Source organism: Erinaceus europaeus, chromosome 12 (assembly GCF_950295315.1).
Source record: "Erinaceus europaeus chromosome 12, mEriEur2.1, whole genome shotgun sequence".
In the NCBI taxonomy this organism is placed as follows: domain Eukaryota; kingdom Metazoa; phylum Chordata; class Mammalia; order Eulipotyphla; family Erinaceidae; genus Erinaceus; species Erinaceus europaeus.
In genome coordinates, this window is record NC_080173.1 from 39,964,840 (window position 1) to 39,987,967 (window position 23,128).

Consider the following 23,128-nt stretch of genomic DNA (forward strand, 5'->3'; position numbering starts at 1 on the left):
TCTGGCGTGTGGTGGTGGGGATTAAACTTGGAACCTCTGGTAACTCAGAGTGTTGCACTAACTAGCTTGGTGCTATCTCTTCAGCCCAAATAGTCAATTTCTTTTTTTTTTTTCTGTTTTTTTTTTTTTTAATTTTTGTTTTTCTTCAATTCTAACAGGATTAGTGGTTGTAGGTAATTTAGAGGAAAGCCATCTCAGTCTTCAGAGTGTTAGGCGATTGTTTGTTTCCCTCTTAGTGACTTTTTATTTGAAGCCAAAATGACTTCTGGAACTTAAGTACATTGCCTTTCTGAATGATGTGTCTATTCTCTATTACTCCTATGACAGAATATGAAATTCTTTCCCAGTAGGACCCATAGACAGCACATTTAAAAAATATATTTTATTTACTATTGGATAGAGACAGAGAAATTAAGAGTAGAAGTCGAGAGACAGATACCTGCAGCACTCCTTCACCACTTGTGAAGCTTTCCCCCTGCAGATGGGGACCAGAGGCTTGAACCTGGGTCCTTGTGCACTGTAATGTGTGTGCTTAACCAGGAGAGCCACTGCCTGGCCCCCTAGCACATTTCTTTTTTTTTTTTTTTCAATTAATTAATTAATTCCCTTTTGTTGCCCTTGTTGTTTTATTGTTGTAGTTATTATTGTTGTTGTTGATGTCATTGTTGAATAGGACAAGAGAGAAATGGAGAGAGGAGGGGAAGACAGAGGGGGAAAGAAAGACACCTGCAGACCTGCTTTACCACCTGTGAAGTGACTTCCCTGCAGGTGGGGAACCGGGGGCTTGAACCAGGATCCTTACATAGGTCCTTGTGATTTACGCCACATACGCTTAACCTGCTGTGCTACTGCCTGACTTCCCCCTAGCACATTTCTATAAAGAGAGCAAGTATGTCAGATGGCTCATCAAGAAAATTTTAGGTAATAGATATAGTTCATTTCTACTGCTATTTTTGACAACACTTCAGTTCTGTTGGTTCTAGTGAAGTTTCCTTCTTAGTCCACTGTTAATTTAGCCTGTCAAAAAATTGGATCCCTTGTATATCTCAGACCTTTCCCTCAGGGTGGGTGTAAGAAATGTGAGCCTGTTGTTATGGGAGGTGAAATAATTCCCTTTCAAATTGATGGTCTCTGTTTCGCAGTAAAGCCAAGCCTGCAGGTGCTAAGAGCCCGTTTTTCTGAGATCACCCCTCATGCTGTCAGGGTGGCCTGTGAAAACCTCACTGAGCCTGATCAAAGAGTGAGTGATGCCGTAGAGGTGAGGCAGGAGCTGGACCTGAGGATCGGTGAGGGGCCTGCCAATTCACAGCACAGTGGGTGGGGTAGTGTGGACTCAGAAAAGGGGTTTGTGTGTCCATATGTGCAACTTACTTTGACCTTTCCTGCTTGTCCCTCCTCATGCTCCAGGAGCTGCCTTCACCAGATTCCAGACCCTTAGGCTGCAAAAGATCTTCCCCGAGGTATTAGCAGAACAGCTCATCAGCTATGGTAGCTGCCAGTTCCCAACACTGGGGTTTGTGGTAGAGAGGTTCAAAGCCATTCAGGCTTTTGTGCCAGAAGTCTTCCACAAAATTAAAGGTAGGTTTTGGGGAAGCCCAGGGGCCCAGGACTAACCAGGGAGCAAATCTGTCATATTGTGCCATATAAAGGCCTCTCGGAGTCACAGCCTGCCTCCTTCTCTTTCTCCAATGTAGTAACTCACAACCATGAAGATGGCATCATAGAGTTCAACTGGAAAAGGCACCGTCTCTTTAACCACACAGCTTGTCTTGTTCTCTATCAACTGTGTATGGAGGTAAGAAATATAAAATTTTAATCTAAGAAAACGATTCCTCAGACTCCCAAGCCATTCTTCTCTACTGGCAGTAGTGAACTTTGAGTTCACTAGGTATAGGTATAGGGATGGGACTGTTCTAGTATGGTGTTCATGAAAGACTCCACAAGGTGGCATTCTGAATGAGCATAGGAGTGACTAGAAGGAGATGGCCAGGGCCAGCTGGTGGCTAGGTTTCCACCGTCAGAATGATTCTCATTCTGTAATGCTCCTGTCAGCCGGCACATAGTTGACTGCTTTGGTTGGGAGGCTACACTACACAGGGATGCCTCCATAAAGCCCAAGATCTCCGGGGTTGGCTGTAGCCCACTGGCAGGTTTATTGTTAATTTGCTAAGGAGGCATAATGACTACTGAGCCCCTGCTGCTTACTTAGTCCTGTCAGTGTTGAGAGGGTGATGACTACCTTTGTTTCTAGATGGAGGAGCCCCAACGATAACTCTGGTGGCAATAAAAAAATAAAAGTAAAAAACAAGTACCTGGTCCCTAGTTTATTTGGAAAGAAGCATTTTTAGGTTTTAATATGTAAATATTTCCACCAACAAACCGCTTTAGCTACATTCTTTACCCACTTACGGTCTCTTTAAATGTGTAAAGTTGGGAGTCGGGCGGTAGTGCAGCGGGTTACGTGCACCACGAAGCGTAAAGACCCGCGTAAGGATCCCGGTTCGAGCCCCTGGTCCCCCACCTACAGGGGAGTCGCTTCACAAGCGGTGAAGCAGGTCTGCAGGTGTCTATCTTTCTCTCTATCTTCCCCTCTTCTCTCCATTTCTCTCTGTCCTATCTAACAACAACGACATCAATAACAATGACAGTAATAACCACAGTAACGATAAAAAACAACAAGGGCAACAAAAGGGAAAATAAAAAATATAAAATAAATAAATGTGTAAAGTTGGAGGTTGGAGAGATACTATAACTGTAGTGTACATACTTGCACACCCAAAGCCACAAGGTGGCAGGGAGCCAAAGCCAAGCAGTTTCTGTCTCTCTTTAAAACTGAATCTTTGAGCTTAGATTGCACTGCGTTCCACATGAATAAAGACTGAACTGCATACCACTCAAAAAAAAAAAAACTGAATATTTTTAGGCTGGCAAAACAGTTCTCTTTGCTAATATACTGCTTTGCTATGCACACTACTCATATTCAAACCTGACCCCTTCACTACACTAGAGGAATCTTCAGTTGATCCCCCCCAATCACTCACTCTCATTCTGTGCTGTATAAAAAAGTCAGCCGAGGCTGGTGAACTGCCATTGATGATGACAGTAACAAAGCCTTTATTTTTTATTTATTTATTTATTTTTTTCCTCCAGGGTTATTGCTGGGCTCGGTGCCTGCACCATGAATCCACCGCTCCTGGAGGCCTTTTTCCCCCTTTTTGTTGCCCTAGTTGTTGCAGCCTCGTTGCGGTTATTATTGCCATTGTTGACGTTGCTTTGTTGTTGGATAGGACAGAGAGATGGAGAGAGGAGGGGAAGACAGAGAGAGAGGGGAGAGAAAGATAGACACCTGCAGACCTGCTTCACCGCCCGTGAAGCGACTCCCCTGCAGGTGGGAAGCCGGGGGCTCGAACCGGGATCCTTAACGCCGGTCACAAAGCCTTTATTTTAAACTTGTGAAGCTGGTCTTAGGAGTAGAATTCTCCAACTTGTACACTTTCCCCTATTTCTAATGTTGTTATCCTAAAACAAGCAACATAGCACAAACTTTATAGTCAGAGGAAGCTATCTTAAGAAGTAAACTGGTTGTTGTAATTCACAGGCTCTTGAGGCTCCTTAGAGCTTGTGAAATTGTCCCACAAAGTGTCTTGGTAAAGCTAGGAGGGGGGTGAGGGCATCCCCATGCTGTGGGCTGAATGCTGGCACTGTGCACACTTATCATCACCAAGCACACTCATCATCAGCCTGAGTGTGGTCTGGAATGGTGAGTGGGGCTGCAGTGGGCAGCCTACAGTCAAACCTGTTCTGCTTTGACTCTTTAGGATCCCATGGCGACTGTGGTGGAGGTCAGGTCCAAACCAAAGAGCAAATGGAGGCCCCAAGCTTTGGACACTGTGGTAGGTTCCAAATGGTTGTGCCAATCCCAGAACAACTGACTTCCTGTTGGGGTTCTGCTACAGAAAGTAGCCCAGGGGGGGTCGGGCTGTAGCGCAGCGGGTTAAGCGCAGGTGGCGCAAAGCACAAGGACCGGCATAAGGATCCCGGTTCGAACCCCGGCTCCCCACCTGCAGGGGAGTGGATTCACAGGCGGTGAAGCAGGTCTGCAGGTGTCTATCTTTCTCTCCTCCTCTCTGTCTTCCCCTCCTCTCTCCATTTCTCTCGGTCCTATCCAACAATGACAACAACAATAATAACTACAACAATAAAACAACAAGGGCAACAAAAGGGAATAAATAAATAAAATAAATATTAAAAAAAAAAAGTAGCCCAGGGACCAGGTAGTGGCGCACCTGAATAAGTGCATATGTTATAATGCACAAGGACCCAGGTTCAAGCCCCTGGTCCCCATCTGTAGGGGAAAAGCTTCACGAGTGGTGAAGCAGGGATGCAGGTGTCTTTCTCTATCTACCTATCTTACCTATCTCCCTTCCTCTCTCAATTTCTCACTGTCTCAAATAAATAAATAAATAAATAGGGGGTTGGGCTGTTGTTGGATAGGACAGAGAGAAATGGAGAGAGGAAGGGGATGACAGAGAGGAGGAGAGAAAGATAGACACCTGCAGACCTGCTTCACCGCCTGTGAAGCGACTCCCCTGCAGGTGGGGAGCCGGGGTTTGAACCGGGATCCTTATGCCGGTCCTTGTGCTTTGCGCCACCTGCGCTTAACCCGCTGCGTTACAGCCCGACTCCCCAAATAAAAAAAATTTTATCAGGCCAGGAATATCATGTTTAACCCTTTTTTTCTGGCAAGGCCACTGCTCTACCCAGACTGGGTTGTTAGAAAGTCAGTCCAAGCGTGGAATTTGTTACAAATAGTGGCAGTTGGTATTGGGGTGTTGGTAAGAAGCCAGATTTCAGTATCTCTTTCTCTCTCTGGTTGGGGAAATTCTGCCCCACACTCTGGGCGCCAGATTTCGGTATCTCTTTTTCTCTCTGGTTGGGGAAATTCTGCCCCACGTTGGGCGCCAGATTTCGGTATATCTCTCTCTCTGGTTTGGGGTGGTCTCCAGGGGAAAGGTAACGGGCTGGTTCTTTCTCGCTCATGACAGGGGTGACATGAAGTAAAAGGCACCAGGGGACTCTTAACTTGCCTAGAATCCTAGAATCTGTAGAATCCATTTATTAGCAAAGTGGACATGAGTTAAATAGAAAAGCAAACGAAGGGAATTATTATTGAAATATGTCAGAAATTACAGGTTTCTTAACAGTCGACATGCCCCTAAGGGGGCTGATATGACAAAAATTGATAAGATACAAGACAGTTATTCTCTATGACACAAACAACTTAATTATCCAAAGGTATTTGAGAAAAGCATAGGGGTTAAACCTGTAGGGTAAAACAGAGAGAAGATGGATATCAAAGAGCCATATAGTTTGAAATTTCTCTTGTCTGGGGTCTGAGGTGTGTGATAAGGTGTGTTCTTCTGTGATCAGAAGGTGACTTTGAATAAGTGAATCTGCGGCCATGTGGCCTGTGGTTAACGGAGGGAAGTACTGGGGTTTCTGTGGGCCTGAGAGTCAAGAAGCAAAGAACCAAGTCTGAGTTTCCCCCCTTATGCTCACCTCGGTTGAGAGAGACTTACCAAGAGGTTATCTTCTCAGACCTCCATCCAGGGACGGGGGTGGTTCTCCCTAAGCTCTATCAGGCTTACACATGGTCCCAACACCCAACATACATTTTAACTCACTTAATAGGAGCTGGAGAAGCTGGCCTCTCGAAAATTGAAGATAAATGCTAAAGAAACCATGAGGATTGCTGAAAAGCTCTACACTCAAGGGTAATTATTCCACACCTGAGATTAGACTATTGTGTATCTTTATTAGCATGAAATATCTTAGGGATAGGTTTTTTATTATTTTTTTTTAGTGATAGGTTTTATTGGGGAAAGCCATACGCTATTGAGTTATCACCTGAGTTCTGAAATAAAATTTTCACATTGACTTCTCTTTTTGATAAAAAGGCATTCTAGGGAGCCGGGCAGTAATGCACCCATGGTGCAAAGTGCAAGGTCCGGCTTAGGGATCCCTGTTCGGGCCCCCAGCAGGAGGGGTCGCTTCACAAGCAGTGAAGCAGGTCTGCAGGTGTCTTATCTTTCTCTCCCCGTCTTCCTCTCCTCTCGGTTTCTTTCTGTCCTACCCAACAATGACAGCAATAATAACAACAACAAGGATAAACAAGGGCAAAAGGGAAAAAATAGCCTCCAGGAGCAGTGGATTCATAGTGCAGGCACTGAATCCCAGAGATAACCCTGGAGGCAAAAAAAAAAAAAAAAAAAGAAATAAAATAAAATTTAAAGAAGGCATTCTAAGTCAGTTTCCCTGAAATAATAGTCCACAGAATAAATTCAGCTCCCACTCTTTCATCACTCGCCATGTGTTCCTGGGCCACTAGAAGTGGTGGGCAGCACCTTTAGGAATTGTTTGCCTGTTGTGAACCATTGCTGCCTCTTCAGGCCATGAGCCCCTCAGCACCATCCATTGACCAGTGATCACCACATGTGATTCTTGAGCATTTTAAATTCGGGTTTTCAAATGGGTGTGCTGTACATGTGGATCACATACTGAGTTAAGTAATGAATAAAATTGGAAGATGGGGTCCTCATAACAGTTGCTGGTCAGCATTGGTTCATGTGTAGTTTAGTAAAGGTTTCAGGAGCCCATGTGGCAGCAGCTGTCAGCCACCATTCTGCTGCTCTGTGCTGTTGCTTTTTTTTTTTTTTAATTTTATTTATTGGATAGGGTAGATAGCATAATGGTTATGCAAAGAGATTCTCACACCTGAGGCCCCAAAGTCCCAGGTTCAATCCCCACCATAAGCCAGAGCTGAGCAATGCTATGGTTAAAAAAAAAAAAGATTTTATTAATTAGTGAGGAAGATAGGAGGAGAGGCATTACTCTGAAACCTGTGCTGATGTGCTGTCAGGGATTGAATTTGGGGCTTCAAGCTTGAGAGTGTAATGCTTTGTCCACTATGCTATCTCCTAGACCACTCTGTGCTGGTTTCTTTCTGACTGGAGTGGGCGGGTAGTATGCTTGTACCACATGACTGCTAGCAAAGTTAGGCTGTGGTGTGTGTTTCCTGTTTTTTGGCTTCTGTGAATGTCCGAGCAGGAGAGCCTGCTGCTTTCCATCCTGCTAGGGATATATGTCTAAGACTTTCTCAGTTCCATTGACCTGGACTGCTTTCAGTTGCATTAATGATATTGGAAGCCACCAGCTGTTTCCGGTTCGCTTTAGTCGTTTATGTAGAACAATTAGTAATTTAACTATTTGTCTTCTTTCTAGGTACATCAGCTACCCCCGAACTGAAACAAACATTTTCCCCAAAGACTTAAACCTGACAGTGCTGGTGGAGCAACAGACCCCAGATCCACGCTGGGGTGCCTTTGCCCAGAGTATTCTAGAACGGGGTGGCCCCACTCCACGCAACGGGAACAAGTCTGACCAAGCCCATCCTCCTATTCATCCCACCAAATATACCAGCAACTTGCAGGTTAGTTTCTCATCAGAACCTCTGGGAGGTGAGAGGTCAAGTGTAGGGTGTAAATAGAGTAGTCTTTTATTTTAAGAAGTAAGTAGTTTTGAAATGTCTCATTTTGGAGGTGGTAAAGTAGGGCTGCAGGTGTCTCTCTTTCCTCTTTCCTTCTCTGCCTCCCCTTCCCCTCAAAATATCTCTCTATCCAATAATAAATAAAAATATTTTTTGAAGAAAGTATTTATTAATGAGACCAAAAGAAGGAGAACCAGAGCATCACTCTGGCACATGTAATACTAGGGATCGAACTAGGCCCTGTGCATGACAGTCTAATGCATTATTTTACTGTTCCTCCCAGGCACCAAAAAACTCACTTGTATAGTGCCATGTGCATGACTCAGGTTTCAGCCCAACCAGAACCACAATGAAGGAAACTCCAGTGCTGGTCTCTATCTCTCTGTCTGCCTGTCCCTCTGCCCTCTCCTTTCCCTCCTCCCTCCCTCTCTTCCTTCCTCCCTTCTTTGCTGATTATATCTGAAAAAGTCATCCCAGAGCAATGATTACCTGAAGACAAGCCTAATCTTTTTTTATTATCTTTTATTTATTGTATAGAGACAGCCAGAAATCAAGAGGGAAGGGGGTGATAGCAAAGCTTTCCCCCTGCATGTGGGGACTGGGCGCTCGAACCCGGGTCCTTGCACATTATAATACGTATGCTCAACCAGGTGCACCACCACCCAGCCCCAACAAGCCTATTTTTTTTTTTTTACTGTAATTCACCCTTACCAAGAATCACCATTTTGCTATACATGTATGTAATCTTTTCTTTTTTTTTTTTTATTTATTCCCTTTTGTTGCCCTTGCTGTTCTATTGTTGTAGTTATTGTTGTTGTTGATGTTTTTGTTGGATAGGACAGAGAGAAATGGAGAGAGGAGGGGAAATGGAGAGAGGAGGGGAGAGAAAGAGAGACACCTGCAGACCTGCCTCACCACCTGTGAAGCAACCCCCCTGCAGGAAGGGAGCTGGGGGCTCGAACCAGGATCCTTATTCCTGTCCTTGCGCTTAGCGCCACCCACACTTAACCCACTGCGCTACCACCTGACTCCCTCAGTGTTTCCTTTTTTTTTTTTTTTTAATTTTTTAAAATTTTTTATTTAAGAAAGGATTAATTAACAAAACCATAGGGTAGGAGGGGTACAGTTCCACACAATTCCCACCACCCATTCTCCATATCCCACCCCCTCCCCTGATAGCTTTCCCATTCTCTATCCCTCTGGGAGCATGGACCCAGGGTCATTGTGGGTTGCAGAAGGTAGAAGGTCTGGCTTCTGTAATTGCTTCCCCGCTGAACATGGGCATTGACTGGTCGGTCCATACTCCCAGCCTGTCTCTCTCTTTCCCTAGTAGGGTGGGTCTCTGGGGAAGCTGAGCTCCAGGACATATTGGTGGGGTCTTCAATCCAGGGAAATCTGGCCGGCATCCTCATGACACCTGGAACCTGGTGACTGAAAAGAGAGTTAACATACAAAGCCAAGCAAATTGTTGAGCAATCATGGACCCAAAGCTTGGAAAAGTGGAGAGGAAGTATTAGGGAGGTACTCACTGCAAACTCTAGTGTACTTCTGCTTTCTTACTTTGGTGCCATACTCCAAACTCAGTCAATTTCTGCTTTGCGTTTCTACTTCTTCTTCTTTTTTTTTTTTACATGCATAACATTCCCCAGATTCCCATTTAACAATACAACCCCCACTATTTCATTCATCATTTTTCATGGACCTGTATTCTCCCCACCCACCCCAGAGTCTTTTACTTTGGTGTAATACTCCAATTCCATTTCAGGTTCGACTTGTGTTTTCTTTTCTAATCTTGTTTTTCAACTTCGGTCTGAGAGTGAGATCATCCCTATGTAATATTTTCTAATAAAATTGACTTGATAGTTTTTGCAAACTGCTTTTTCCCCAATTTTTCTCTATTTGTTAATGTCCATGAACATGTCTCCATATACAAAATATTGTATGCTAAAGATTATATTGAAGGGCGCCAGGTGGTAGCACAGTGGGTTAAGCACACATGTCACAAAGCACAAGGACCAGCCTAAGGATCCCAGTTTGAACCCCCAGCTCCCCACCTGCAGGGGGGTCACTTCATAATAGATCTGCAGGTGTCTGTCTTTCTCTCCCCCTCTCTGTCTTCCCGTCCTCTCTCTCGATTTCTCTGTCCTATCCAACAACAACGACAGCAATAACAACAATAATAATAGCAACAACAAGGGCAACAAAAGAGAAAGAATAGCCTCTAGGAGCAGTGGATTTGTAATGCAGGCACTGAACCCCAGTGATAACTCTGAGGAAAAGGAAAAAAAAAAAAGGTTAGATTGATATACTATAATTTATTTTGCCAGGTATGTTTTTGAAACAGTGTTTTTAGATTTTTTAGCACATGATATTCTATAGTTATTCATATACCTAAATACTTGTGGTGATCTCTTTCTCTTTTTAATTTTTTAATTTTATTTTAATTTTTTAAATACTTGTTGGATAGACAGTCAGAAATTGAGAGGGAAGGGGGAGATAGGGAGAGAGACAGAGAGACACCTGCAGCCCTGCTTCACCACTTGTGAAGCTATCCCTGCAGGTGGTGACCAGGGGCTCGAACCTGGGTCCTTGCACACTGTAATATGTGCGCTCAACCAGGTGCGCCACCACCCGGCCCTACCTCTCTCTTTTTTATCAGAGCACCACTTAGTTCTGGCTTACGATGGTGCCAGGGATTGAATCTGGGACCTCAGAGCTCCAGCCATGAAGTCTTTTTTGTATTACCACTATGCTGTTCCCCTAGCACTTGACTACATTCTTAGAAGGAAAATATGTGGGGGGGGGAGGGTGCAGTCGGTGGCACATTACAGTGCATAAGGACTCAGGTTCAAGCCCCAGGTCTCCACCTGCAGGGGGAAAGCTTCACATGTAGTGAAGTAGGGCTGCAGGTATCTCTTTGTCTCTTTCCCTCTCTATCTCTCCCTCTCCTCTCAGTTTCTCTCTGTCTCTATCCAATAATAAATAAATAAAAATATTTAAAAAAATATTTATTTTCCCTTTTGTTGCCTTTGTTGTTTTATTGTTGTAGTTATTGTTGTCATCATTGTTGGATAGGACAGAGAGAAATGGAGAGAGGAGGGGAAGACGGGAAAGATAGATACCTGCAGACCTGCTTGACCGCTTATAAAGCAGCGACTCCCCTGCAGGTGGGGAGCCGGGGGCTCGAACCGGGGTCCTTACGCCGCTCCTTGCGTTTTTGCGTCACATGCACTTAACCAGCTGTGCTACTGCCCAGACCCCCCATAAAAATAATTTTTTAAAAGGATAAAAATTGGGTATGAATGTGAGCATCTTAGAGACATAATCGACTCTCAGTAAATCCTTTATTATCTAACTAGTAGGAAAAGACCATGTATTTATGGAGTTGGTCTGAGGTTGCTGGAACATTTTGTTTTGTATGTATAATATACCCATAGAGTTTCTCGTTAGTTTTTTGTGTTTTCACTTACCATGTTTTTTATTTAGATTGGGTTTGTATCAAAAAACCCACTTTCCAGTCTTGAGGACAAATGACAGCCTTGTTTGTCTTTGTCAAAGTTGTGGAGATTATCAGACTAGTCCCAGAAGTGCTCCAAGTTATTGGCATTCTTAGTTGGCGCTCCTAGGCTCCTCCTATTTATGCAGAACATCAGGCTGAAAGGTGGCCACCACCAGCTCTGAGACCCTTGATGAGTTATTTTGGGGGCAGTTCAGACTCTTCTCTTCTTCACAGGGAGATGAACAGCGACTCTATGAGTTCATTGTTCGCCATTTCCTAGCCTGCTGCTCCCAGGATGCCCAGGGTCAGGAGACCACCGTGGAGATTGATATTGCTCAGGAGCGCTTTGTGGCTCATGGCCTCATGGTTCTGGCCCGTAACTATCTGGATGTGTACCCCTACGATCACTGGAGTGACAAGGTGATAAAACATAGGTCCATTTGGAGGTCATAAGTCATGTCTTGTCCTGTAGACCTCAGGGAGGGGGTGTATGGACAGTGGTGCTTCTAGCCTTTGAACCTTCTGGTCAAGCCAGGCAATGGAAACTATTTGGCATGAAAGAATGACTTGAATGGTGTTTCTGTTGCTCTGTCTGTAGATAATCCCGGTCTATGAGAGAGGCACCTGCTTTCAGCCCAGCACTGTGGAAATGGTGGATGGGGAGACTAGCCCACCCCAGCTTCTCACCGAGGCAGACCTCATTGCCCTCATGGAAAAGCATGGCATTGGTCAGTGACGTGGTAATTAGAGCTCTGGAACACTCAGCTGTGCCAGGCATTGTTTCTTCTACAATGCTGTGTCTTTAAAATTTATTTTCTCCCCACCTGCAGGAGAGTCACTTTACAGGCAGTGAAGCAGGTCTGCAGGTGTCTGTCTTTCTCTCCCCCTCTCTGTCTTCCCCATCTCTCTCCATTTCTCTCTGTCCTGTTCAACAACAATGACATCAATATCAACAACAATAATAACTACAACAAGGGCAGCAAAAAGGAATAAATAAATATTAAAAAAATGATTAAAATTTTTTTTTTAATTATTTTCTTTATTACACCTGATAGAGAGCTTAACTTGAGCCGAGTTCCACTCCTATACATGCAGTGATGGAGACTGAACTGGGAACCGCAATATTTTACCAGTTGAGCCATTTCCCCAACCTCAGTGAGATTCAGGCAAATTAAGATCTTACTAAGGCCAAATGTGCAATTTTATTTTACTGTTATGTGCAGAGAGAGAGACTGTAGCTGCTCACGCAGCTCGCCATGATCAGTTTTAGAGCGTTTTCATTAAACTCCACACCCATCAACAGTCACTCCTATTTCCCCTACTCTCCCAACCCCAGCCCTATGTAATCTCTAATCTTTCTGACTCAATTGGTTGGACTGTTTTAGATATTCCTGTTAAGGAAATAGTATGTGGCTTTTGGTAACTGGCTTCTTTCACTCAGCATGTTTTTGATGTTCATCCTTACTGTAGTATGCATCAGTATTTCATTCTTTGGGAGTGTGTGTGTGGAGCCCAAGCCTTGTGCTTCAGGCCACTTTTTAAAATTTATTTGTAAAATAAAAAACAGAAAATATCGACAAAACCATAGACAAAGAGGGGTGAAATTCCACACACTTCCCACCACCAGAGTTCCGTATCCCATCCCCTCCATTGGAAACTTTCCTATTCTTTATCCCTCTGAGAGTATGGACCCAGGATCATCGTGGGGTGCAGAAGGTGGAAGGTCTGGCTTCTGTAATTGCTTCTCCACTTAACATGGGGAACATGGGCATTGGCAAGTTGATCCATACCCCCAGCCTGTCCCTATCTTTTGCTAGTGGAGCAGGGCTCTGGAGAGGTGGGGCTCCAGGGTACAATGGTGAGGTTGTCCGGAGGAGTCAGGTTGGTGTCATGGTAGCATCTGCAAGTTTTTGCTTCCTTTTTCCTTGTAGGACTTGGTTCAGTAGTTCTTATAAGGTAGCGTTGGTTGTGGCAAATTCCTTTAGTTCTTGAATATTTGAGAAAACCTTTATTTCTCCCTTATATTTGAAGTATAATTTTGCAGGATATATTATTCATGGCTGGAATTCCCTCTCCTTTAGAACTTTGAATATGTTGTTCCACTCTTTCCTAGCCTCTAGAGTTTCTGAAGAGAAATCTGATGAAAATCTTATAGCTCTGCCTTTGTATGCAACTTCTTTCCTTTCCCTAGCAGCCAGCAAAATTTTTTCCTTGTTGTTGACTTTTGGTAGTTTGATAATAATGTGCCTTGGTGTTTTTGTATTTATAAATCTGGGTGATCGTTCTGCCTCTTGAATGAGAATGTTCTGAGGGTTTCATAAGTGAGGGAAGTTCTCAGCTAAAGCTACTCTGAAAATGAACTCTGGGCCTTTGGCCTTGTCCTCCTCCTCAGATATACCTATCACTCTTATATTCGATCTTTTGATGGATCTGCAATTTCACAGAGAGTTGCTCCAGTCTTTCTGAACCATTCCTCTCCTTCATCTTTGAATTGAAAGAGTGGGCTGCTTCAGGCTACTTTTTCATTCAAATTGGTCTCCATTAGCACCAGACTTCCTTTAGTACTGAAACACTCCTGTGTGGTATTGGCGCTTAAACCTGGACTGTGCTCATGGCAAGGCACTAACTGTACCTAGTGTATTGTCTCTCTGGCCCATTAATGCAATTTTCTTTTTTCCTATTATTAATTAGAGCCCTGCAAGCTCTGGCTCAGAGCCTTAAGCATGAAAGTCTTTGCATAACCATTATGCTGTCTCTCCAGTCCCATTTCACTGGTTATTGTTTTTTTTTTTTTTTTTTTTTTTGCCTCCAGGGTTATTGCTGGGACTTGGTTCCTACACTAGGAATCCACTGCTCCTGGAAGCTGTTTTTTCCGTTTTGTTGCCCTTGTTGTTTATCTTTGTTGTTGTTATTGTTGACATTGTTGTTGAATAGGACAGAGAAATCAAGAGGAGGGAAGACAGAAGTGGAGAGACAGACACCTGCAGACCTGCTTCACCACATGTGAATCAACTCCCCTGCAGCTGGGGAGCCAGGGGCTCAAACTGGGGTCCCTTGCACTGTGCACCATGTGCGCACAACCCACTATGCTACTGCCCGGCCCCTCGTTGCATTTTCTTACTGAATACTATTCCATTGAGAGGACTTAACATATTCTGTTTATCTGTTCATCAGTTGTTCATCATTTTTTAGCTGTTGTGGGCAGAGCTGCAGTGCATATTTATGTGTGTTTGTATGGGTATTTACTTTTGCTATATCAAGTGACTATATTTAGCCTTTAGAGGAAACTCTGGGCAATTTTCCACAGTGATTGCCACTTTCCATTGCTCCATTGCTCCAGCAGTGCATGTTACTGAGTTTCTTTTCTTTTTCTTTTTCTCTCTTTCTTTTTCTTTCTTTTTTTTTTTTTGGAATTTATTCATGAGAGAGAAAGAACCAGATATCACTCTGGTACATGTGCTGCCGGGGATTGAACTTGGGACCTCATGCTTGAGAGTCCAATGCTTTATCCACTGCGCCACCTCCCGGACCACGTTATTGAATTTCTTAACTACTCCCACTCATTGGGTCATGTATCTCTACTTTTGATGCGCATCTCTCTGGTGACATACATACATGTATATAATTAGACTTATTTATTATTAAGTTAATGAGAAAATCAGAAAAGGAGAGAACCAGAAACTTCACTCTGACATGTGCTATGCCCGGGATTGAACTTGGAACCTCAAGAGAGGTTAGAGTCCAATGCTTTATTCATTGCACTACCTCTTAGGCTGCAGTAGAGCTATATTTGAGATAATCCTGTGGTCCCCAGCGTAAGGACTGGGTTGGGTGGAGGAGTAAACCAGAAGTGTGTTTGACTACCACAGTGCAAATCAGATGATGTGGGCTCTGGTGGTCTGTGAAGGAGAGGTGAATTTGTCATTGAGATTTCTGCTTGGGCTAGATGTGAGGGGAAGGCGTTTTCCCCACAGTAGGATGTCTGGGGCACCTTTGGGTGCCTGTCTGTGCTAAGCTTGTCACCTGGGGTGGCTTTCAGGTACCGACGCCACTCACGCAGAGCACATTGAGACCATCAAAGCTCGGATGTATGTTGGGCTCACCCCAGACAAACGCTTTCTCCCTGGGCACCTGGGCATGGGCCTTGTGGAAGGTAAGAAGGAGAAGGGGGGTGGGATGACATACTCTGTGGTTCATGTCCTCTGGGGGGCTTGTCTTGTCTGGGGCCAAACCAAGCTGCACTGCTTTCCCCACAGGTTATGACTCCATGGGCTATGAGATGTCCAAGCCAGACCTTCGGGCGGAGCTGGAGGCTGACCTGAAGCTCATCTGTGAGGGGAAGAAGGACAAATCTGTTGTCCTGAGGCAACAGGTCCAGAAATATAAGCAAGTATTCATTGAAGCAGTGGCCAAAGCTAAGAAGTAAGTGCCGAACCTGCCGTATGAGGGGTCATTTAACTCTGAGTCTGGTCATTGCATAGTCTTAAGAAGCAGGAGTCTGGGGGGCTGGCGGGTAGCGCAGCGGGTTAAATATACATGGTGCAAAGTTCACAGACTGGCATAAGTATCCCGGTTTGAGCCCTTGGCTCCCCACCTGGCTTCACAGGTGGTGAAGCAGGTCTGCAAGTGTCTATCTTTCTCTGCCCCTTTCTGTCTTCTTTTCCTTCTCTTGATTTCTCTCTGTCCTATCCAGCAACAACGACAGCAATAACAACAGTGATAAACAACAGGGGCAACAAAAAGGGAAAAAATAGCCTCCAAGAACAGTGGATTTCTGGTGCAGGCACAGAGCCCCAGCAATAACCCTGGAGACAAAAAAAAAAAAAAGATAAAGAAGCAGGAGTTTGAAGGGGCTAAGTAAGTGGTAGAGCACCAGGCTGAGTATACTCGTTATAGTGTGCAAGGACCCGGTTCAAGCCCCTAAGGCCCACCCGGAGTCCGGAGTGGGGAAGCTTCAAAAAGAAAAGCTTTTTTAAAAAAGTGCAAGTTTGAGAGGATGGTTCAGCAGAGCCTCGATGGTGTGACGCTTCACAGTCCATCCTTTGGAGGGTGAAGTTTACCAGCTTAATTCATCTTCCTGCTTGCTACCTTTCCATATACCAACGTACATCCTGCAGATTGTCCTCTTAAGTCTTGCTTGTTCTTTTCTTAAGTTTTGTTGATACAGAAACAATCAGGAAAACCTGGCCTGGTTGTTGTGGGCCATTAGCTTTAGAAATGTCAGTCTCAAAAAAAAAAAAAAAATGAGGGAGTCGGGCAGTAATGCAGCGGGTTAAGCTCAACGTGGTGCAAAGTGCAAGGACCTACAGGTGTAAGGATCCCAGTTCGAGCCCCCGGCTCCCCACCTGCAGGGGAGTCATTTCACAGGCGGTGAAGCAGGTCTGCAGGTGTCTATCTTTCTCTCCCCCTCTCTGTCTTCCCTCCTCTCTCCATTTCTCTTTGTCCTATCCAACAACAAAGACATCAATAATAACTACAACAGTAAAACAAGGGCAACAAAATGGAATAAATATTGAAAAAACTTAAAGAATAAATTTAAAAAAGTAAAAGAAAGAAATGCCAATCTCTATTTTAATTAAATTATTTTAATTAAATTTTGAATCAGTGGCCAGCACAGTCTTATGTACTGGTATAACCAGGTGCTGGTGTCTGACCATTACTTCTTTGCATTACTGGGATGACCATCACAGCAAGCAACATGTTTGCATTTTGTTAGAAAAGTATGTTTTCTGACTGGGCAGTGACAGAGTCTGTTGAGCTTACGTTACAATACACAAGAACCCAGGTTCAAGCCCCCAGTTCCCACTTGCAGGGGGAAGCTTCATGAATTGTGAAGCAGTGCTACAGGTGTCTCTCTTTCTCTCTCCCTTCCCGTTTTAATTTCTATCCAATCAAGTAAAATAAATTTATTAAATTACAACAAAAATAAATAATGTCTTTTTAAAATTTATTTATTGGAATAGAGACAGCCAGAAATTGAGAGGGGGAGGGTGGTAGAGAAGGAAGAGAGACAGTCACCTGCCACACTGCTTCACCACTTGCAAAGCTTTCCGCTAGCAGTTGGGGGCTGGGGGCTTGAACCCAGGTCCTTGCTCATTGTAATATGTGCGCTCAACCAGGTGTGCCACCACCCGACCCCAAATAATGTCTTTCCTATCCCATACTAGTTTTGAAAGGAACTACATGAGCTACTTGAAACTTAAACCCAGATACTTCAGTAGGAGGGTACATGGACTTTCTGTGGGTTTGTTTGGTGTGGGGTCAGTGACTAGGCACAAGGTTCTGCTTGTAGTTAACTCTCCCTGGGATCAATGAGGTGATCCCTGGGCCCACTTGTGCCTCTGGTCTGCGGCTCACCAGCAGCAGCAGAGCACATGCATGTCGAGGGCATGTGTGAATGTTGTGAACATTTTGCTGTTTCCTCAGATTGGATGAGGCCTTGTCCCAGTACTTTGGAGAAGGGGCAGAGCTGGCCCAGCAAGAAGCCATCTACCCTGCCATGCCAGAGCCTATCAGGAAGTGCCCACAGTGCAACAAAGACATGGTCCTCAAGACCAAGAAGAATGGCGGGTCAGTGCCTGGCTTGTCCCCACCTCTGTAACCCAGCCTTCATTTCCATGTGATTATTGAACAGAAACCCCCTGGTGCTTAGGTGCTGGAGGAAGATTGGTAGCTGAAAGGAGCCTGGCCTTTAAGAAGTGATGTATTATGGGAATTGAGGAAGGCTAGAGGGTCTGTGTTCCGTGTATGACATCACTCACCAGTGTGTGACAAATGGTGGGGAAATATGAGCTTGGAATAGAGGTACATATATTTGGGTTCACAGCTCATTTCTGCCACATGTCAGTTTTTTGCCCCCAAACAGAGTATTTAACTTTTCTGAGCCCCTCAATGCTTTGTGAGGGAAGAGGGTTCAGTGAAGCACAGAGATGTTCCCTAAACACTGCTGCTCTTCTTCACCTAGTTTTGACTCTGAATTGAATCTGAAATCTCTAGATTCAGTCTCTTATTTTCAGTGTAGTAGTTCAGAGTGGGCAGTCCACCCTGAAACTCGGTGGCCTGGCCTCACCTGGGGGAAGCACTGGAGGTGGGGGGTGAATGATGCTAGCAGCCTTCATCTAGTATGTGTCCTCGCTGATGCAGGTGATACAGGATGCTCTGCAGACATTACTCTCTCTGACTTCATAACTGCCTCATAACACTGAACGACTTGAAAAAAATTCGTGTGTGCTTACTCTTCACACCTCCACAAAAATCAAATAATTGCTAATACTGCTTTCAACTAGAAATATCTTTACACATGACGGAAGACCAGCCTGACGCACACACACCCAAGGAAGGTATCACCCCTACATTTCTAAGGAGTAGAGGCTGAGGCAACTTGCTCTCAGTAGGGAGCCTTGGGAAGAGGGCTGGCTGAATGAACACATCTTCACAGCACATCTCCATTCTGCTGGTTCCCATGACTGACCATTTGGCTTTCCCACCTCAGCCAGTCACTCCTGTGCCAGTTCTCAGAAGCCAGAGGTGGCTGGTCACAGGGCTTAAATTGCCTAGCATTAGCCCAGTCTAACTCAGCACCTGATGACTGCAGAAAAGCACCTAGCAAACACTAGGTGGTGTTTCCTCTGTTACCAGTGAGGAGGGGATTAGTAAGACTGGAACATATGGGTAAAGACTATGTGGTGATGTGTGAGCTCTGACCTCTGAGGGCTCCTGTCACCTGGAAAGTTCTGGGGGTTGCCTTGTAGCATTTACCACTCTGGGCTTTGTCACTTCTACTTTTGAGTTTGCAAATTTTCTGTTTAAATAACTGGGGCATCACTGTGTTTGCTTTCCCTACTGTAGTTATAACCAGGCATACTCCAAGGACATAGGTTAATAGGATATGTGTGTCTAGTCTAGTCCAGCTCTAAAGTCTGGGCCCAGAAACAGGCAGTGCAGATGTTAGAGTCCAGACTTTCCCTAAGCCTGGAATACACCTTTCAGCCCAGCACCTGGGCTTTGAACGCTGAGTTGTAGTTTGCTCTGAGGGTGCTTGTGGTCCCAACCAGGTAGACATGAGGGAGGTTTGAGCACAGCAGGATCCTGAGCAGAGCCCATGGTGTCAGGCTGGGCTTCGGTCCATTTATGAAGATATTTCCTGTTGAAAGCAGTGTTAGCAATCATTTGACTTTTGTGGAGGTGTGGCGAGTAAGCACACACCAGTTTTTTCAAGTTGTTCAGTGTTAGCTGTATCCATTTAAGTGTGTTCCAGAAAAACAACCGTCTTCTTCAGTCAGTTTTTTGTGGTTAGCAGCTGGGGAATGCTCCCTGTATTTTTTGTTGGTTACAGTCTGACCCAAACTCCCCTACTCTCCAGGTTCTACCTTAGCTGTGTGGGGTTTCCAGAATGTCGGACAGCCGTGTGGCTCCCCGACTCAGTGATAGAGGCCAGCAGGGATGAGAGTGTGTGTCCAGTCTGTCAACCACATCCTGTTTACAGGTGAGCCAGGTACCTACTTCAGAATCATTGGATCTCAGCCTCAGTTGTCCACCTGTCCCGTTTAAGGACAGAAGGAGCTAGTGGGTGACTGGTGTCTTGTGTGGGGAGGGGAGAGGGGTCCTCTGTAAACCAAGGAAAAGACTTTTTTTTTTTTGCCTCCAGGGTTATCACTGGGGCTTGGTGCCTGCACTACGAGTCTACTGCTCCTGAAGGCTTTTTCCCATTTTGTTGCCCTTATTGTTCCACTTGTTGTAGTTGTTACTGTTGTTGGATAGGACAGAGAGAATTCAAGAGAGGGGGAGAGAAAGATAGACACCTGCAGACCTGCTTCACTGCTTGTGAAGCAACCCCCTGCAGGTGGGGAGCCAGGGGCTCAAACCGGGATCCTTATGCCAACCCTTGTGTTATGTGCCATGTGCGCTTAACCCACTGCACTACCGCCCAGCTCCCAAAAAGACTCTTTTAAAGATTGTTTTATGAAGGTAGGGATAGATAGCATAATGGTTATGCAAAGAGACTCATGTCTGAGCCTCCAAAGTCCCAGGTTCATTTCCCCTGTGCCACCATAAGCCAGGGCTGAGCAGTGCTTTGGTAAAAAAAAAAAAAAAAAAAAGATTTTATGAGAGGCAGCAACTAACTCCTGCCTCAAATGAATATATCTTGCTCTCTATATGTAGGAAATAAAAAGTAAATCTTTTTTAAAAAGATTGCTTCGAGGGGGCCAGGCAGTGGCTTACCCAATTAAGCATGCTTATTACTATATGCAAGGACCCAGCCTTGAGCTTCGCTCTCCACCTGCAGGATGACACTTCATAAGCAGGTCTGCAGGTGTCTTTCTTTATCCCTCTCCTTTTTTATTAAATTTTTTTTAAGTTATCTTTATTTATTGGATAGAGACAGCTAGAAAATGAGAGGGAAGGAGGTGATATAGAGAGTGAGGGCTAGGGTAGATAGCCTAATGGTTATGCAAAGGAACTCTCATGCCTGAGGCTCTGAAAATCCCAGGTTCAGTCCGCTGGCACCACCATAAACTGGAGCTGAGCAGTGTCTGGTTAACAGAAAAAAAGGGGGAGAGTGAAAACAACAAGGGCAACAAAAGAGAAAATAATTTTAAAAGGGGGGGAGGGGGAGTCGGGCTGTAGCGCAGTGGGTTAAGCGCAGGTGGCGCAAAGCACAAGGACCGGCATAAGGATCCCGGTTCGAACCCCAGCTCCCCACCTGCAGGGGAGTCACTTCACAGGTGGTGAAGCAGGTCTGCAGGTGTCTATCTCTCCTCTCTGTCTTCCCCTCCTCTCTCCATTTCTCTCTATCCAACAACGACAACAACAATAATAACTACAACAATAAAACAACAAGGGCAACAAAAGGGAATAAATAAATTTTAAAAAAAGGGGGGGGAGGGAGAGTGACAGACATCTGCAGCACTGCTTCAACACTCGCAAAGCTTTCCCCCTGTAAGTGGGGACCAGGGACTTGAACCTGGGACCTTGTACATTATAACATGTGCTCAACCAAGTGTGCCATCACCCAGACCCCCCTTTCTTTCCCTCTATCTCCCCGTCCTCTCTCAATTCCTCTCTGTCCTATAAAGTAAAATAGAAAGGGGTGGGGAGGAGAAAAATGGCCACTGATAGTGGTGGATTTGTAGTGCCAGCACCTTGGTGGCAGTGAGAGAGCGAAAAACAGATTGCTTGGAGAGACCAGAACACCACTTGGTCATATGATCAAATTTAGGGCTTCCTACATGTAAAGCCACCTCCCAGCTATAAGTAGAAGCATCCTGCCCCTGCAACTCAGGAAGTGGCATTGGGGATAAAGCCCTGGATTCTCAAGCATGAGATCCTACTTCTATTTCAACAGTACATAAGTCTTTTAAAAATTAAGACAGATTCTCTTGCCCCTGACAATTGATGTCTGTTGCCTTCCTCTGGATCTCACCAGGTTGAAATTAAAGTTTAAACGTGGCAGCCTCCCCCCAACCATGCCTCTGGAGTTTGTTGGCTGCATCAGTGGGTGTGATGAGACCCTGAGGGAGATCTTGGACCTGAAGTTTTCCCGAGCTCTGCCCAGAACCACCCAGCCCTCTGGCTACCTCCAGGCCAGCCAGTCCCTGAACAGAATGGACAGCAGCCAGCACAGCCACCACCCCCAGCTCCCTGGCTCCAGCCACATCGGACCCTCAAAGGCCCCAGTCCGGACTTTACCATCACCCACTGCTACAGGGGAGAGAAACTCCGTGACCTGCAACTGTGGCCAGGAGGCCCTGCTGCTCACTGTGCGGAAGGAGGGCCCCAACCAGGGCCGCCAGTTCTACAAGTGCAGTGGTGGCAGCTGCAACTTCTTCCTGTGGGCCGACAGCCAACCTGGGGCCAGAGCGCCTCCTTCCTCAGGCCCACGACCTGTGGGCAGCTCACTAGTGTGCCCACCAGGCTCAGGGGGCCACTTCGGTACATTTGGCAGCTCTGGTGATAACAGCAACACTGGTACAGCTTGCCTGTGCAGCCAGCCTGCCATCACACTGACTGTGCAAAAGGATGGGCCCAACAAGGGACGCCAGTTCCACACATGCGCCAAGCCACGAGAGCAGCAGTGTGGTTTCTTCCAATGGGTGGATGAGAACATGCCCCCGGGTAAGATGCAGTTAGCTTCTGAGCCAAAGGGTGGAGGCATGCAGACCCCCACCTGGGGTTTTCCCTGTGACCATGGGCAGCAAGATCCACCAGGGCACTGATGGTGTCAGAGAGCACAGCTTGCTTGTTCCTCGCTTGTGCTTTTAAATATTCATTAAAGAGAAAAACAGAGCATCACTCTGACACATGTACCAGGATTAAGCTTAGGACCTCAACACTTGCAAGTCCTATGCTCCACACTTGAGCACCTCCTAGTTTGTTTGTTTGTTTACCTCCAGGGTTATTGCTGGGGCTCAGTGCCTACATTATGAATCCACTGCTCCTTGCAGTCATTTTTTCCTTTTCTTCTATTTTATTCAATAAAACAAAGAGAAATTAAAAGGAGAAGATGAGATAGAGAGGAAGAGACATGAAAGACATTAGCAGACCTGCTTCACCACTCTGGAAGCATCCTCACTACTGGTGGAGAGTGGGGGCTTGAACCCAGGTCCATGCATAGATCCTTGCACATAGTAGTATGTGCACTTAACCAAGTGCTCCCACCTGGCCCTCATTCTTTTTATTTAAAAAATTTTTTTAATTTGTTTTAATGAGGAAAAAAAAAAACAAAACAGACCCCCTAGTCAGCTCTGACAAGGTGGTGCTAGGGATTGAACCTGGAACCCTAGTGCCTCTGGCATGAGAGTCTTTTTGTGTCACCATTATGCTGTCTCCCCAGCCTGGTCCTGTGTTTCTTGATTTGATTACATCCAGTGATTTTGAATTAAAGGCACTTTTAAAAATATAATTTTTAATATTCCCTTTTGTTGCCCTTTTTTTTTTTTATTGTTGTTATTGATGTTGTTGTTGGCTAGGACAGAAGAGAAATCGAGAGAGGAGGGGAAGACGGGGAGAGAAAGATATAGATACCTGCAGACCTGCTTCACCGCTTATAAAGCGACTCCCCCGCAGGTGGGGAGCTCGGGGCT

General features: G+C 45.3%; 1 protein-coding gene across 3 annotated transcripts in view; it reads left to right on the plus strand.

Annotated features, from left to right (window-relative positions):
• Window positions 1–23,128, plus strand: part of TOP3A (DNA topoisomerase III alpha) — a 42,770-nt gene that overhangs the window by 17,147 nt on the left and 2,495 nt on the right. For all 3 annotated transcript variants that reach the window (XM_060203208.1, XM_060203209.1, XM_060203210.1), the window contains 13 exons: window positions 1,143–1,286; window positions 1,408–1,578; window positions 1,695–1,795; window positions 3,819–3,893; window positions 5,692–5,774; window positions 7,282–7,489; window positions 11,280–11,465; window positions 11,644–11,773; window positions 15,085–15,198; window positions 15,302–15,467; window positions 17,472–17,615; window positions 19,408–19,530; window positions 21,472–22,160. In XM_060203208.1, the coding sequence (XP_060059191.1) occupies window positions 1,143–1,286; window positions 1,408–1,578; window positions 1,695–1,795; window positions 3,819–3,893; window positions 5,692–5,774; window positions 7,282–7,489; window positions 11,280–11,465; window positions 11,644–11,773; window positions 15,085–15,198; window positions 15,302–15,467; window positions 17,472–17,615; window positions 19,408–19,530; window positions 21,472–22,160 (2,334 nt within the window). The remainder of the gene's footprint in view (window positions 1–1,142; window positions 1,287–1,407; window positions 1,579–1,694; window positions 1,796–3,818; window positions 3,894–5,691; window positions 5,775–7,281; window positions 7,490–11,279; window positions 11,466–11,643; window positions 11,774–15,084; window positions 15,199–15,301; window positions 15,468–17,471; window positions 17,616–19,407; window positions 19,531–21,471; window positions 22,161–23,128) is intronic.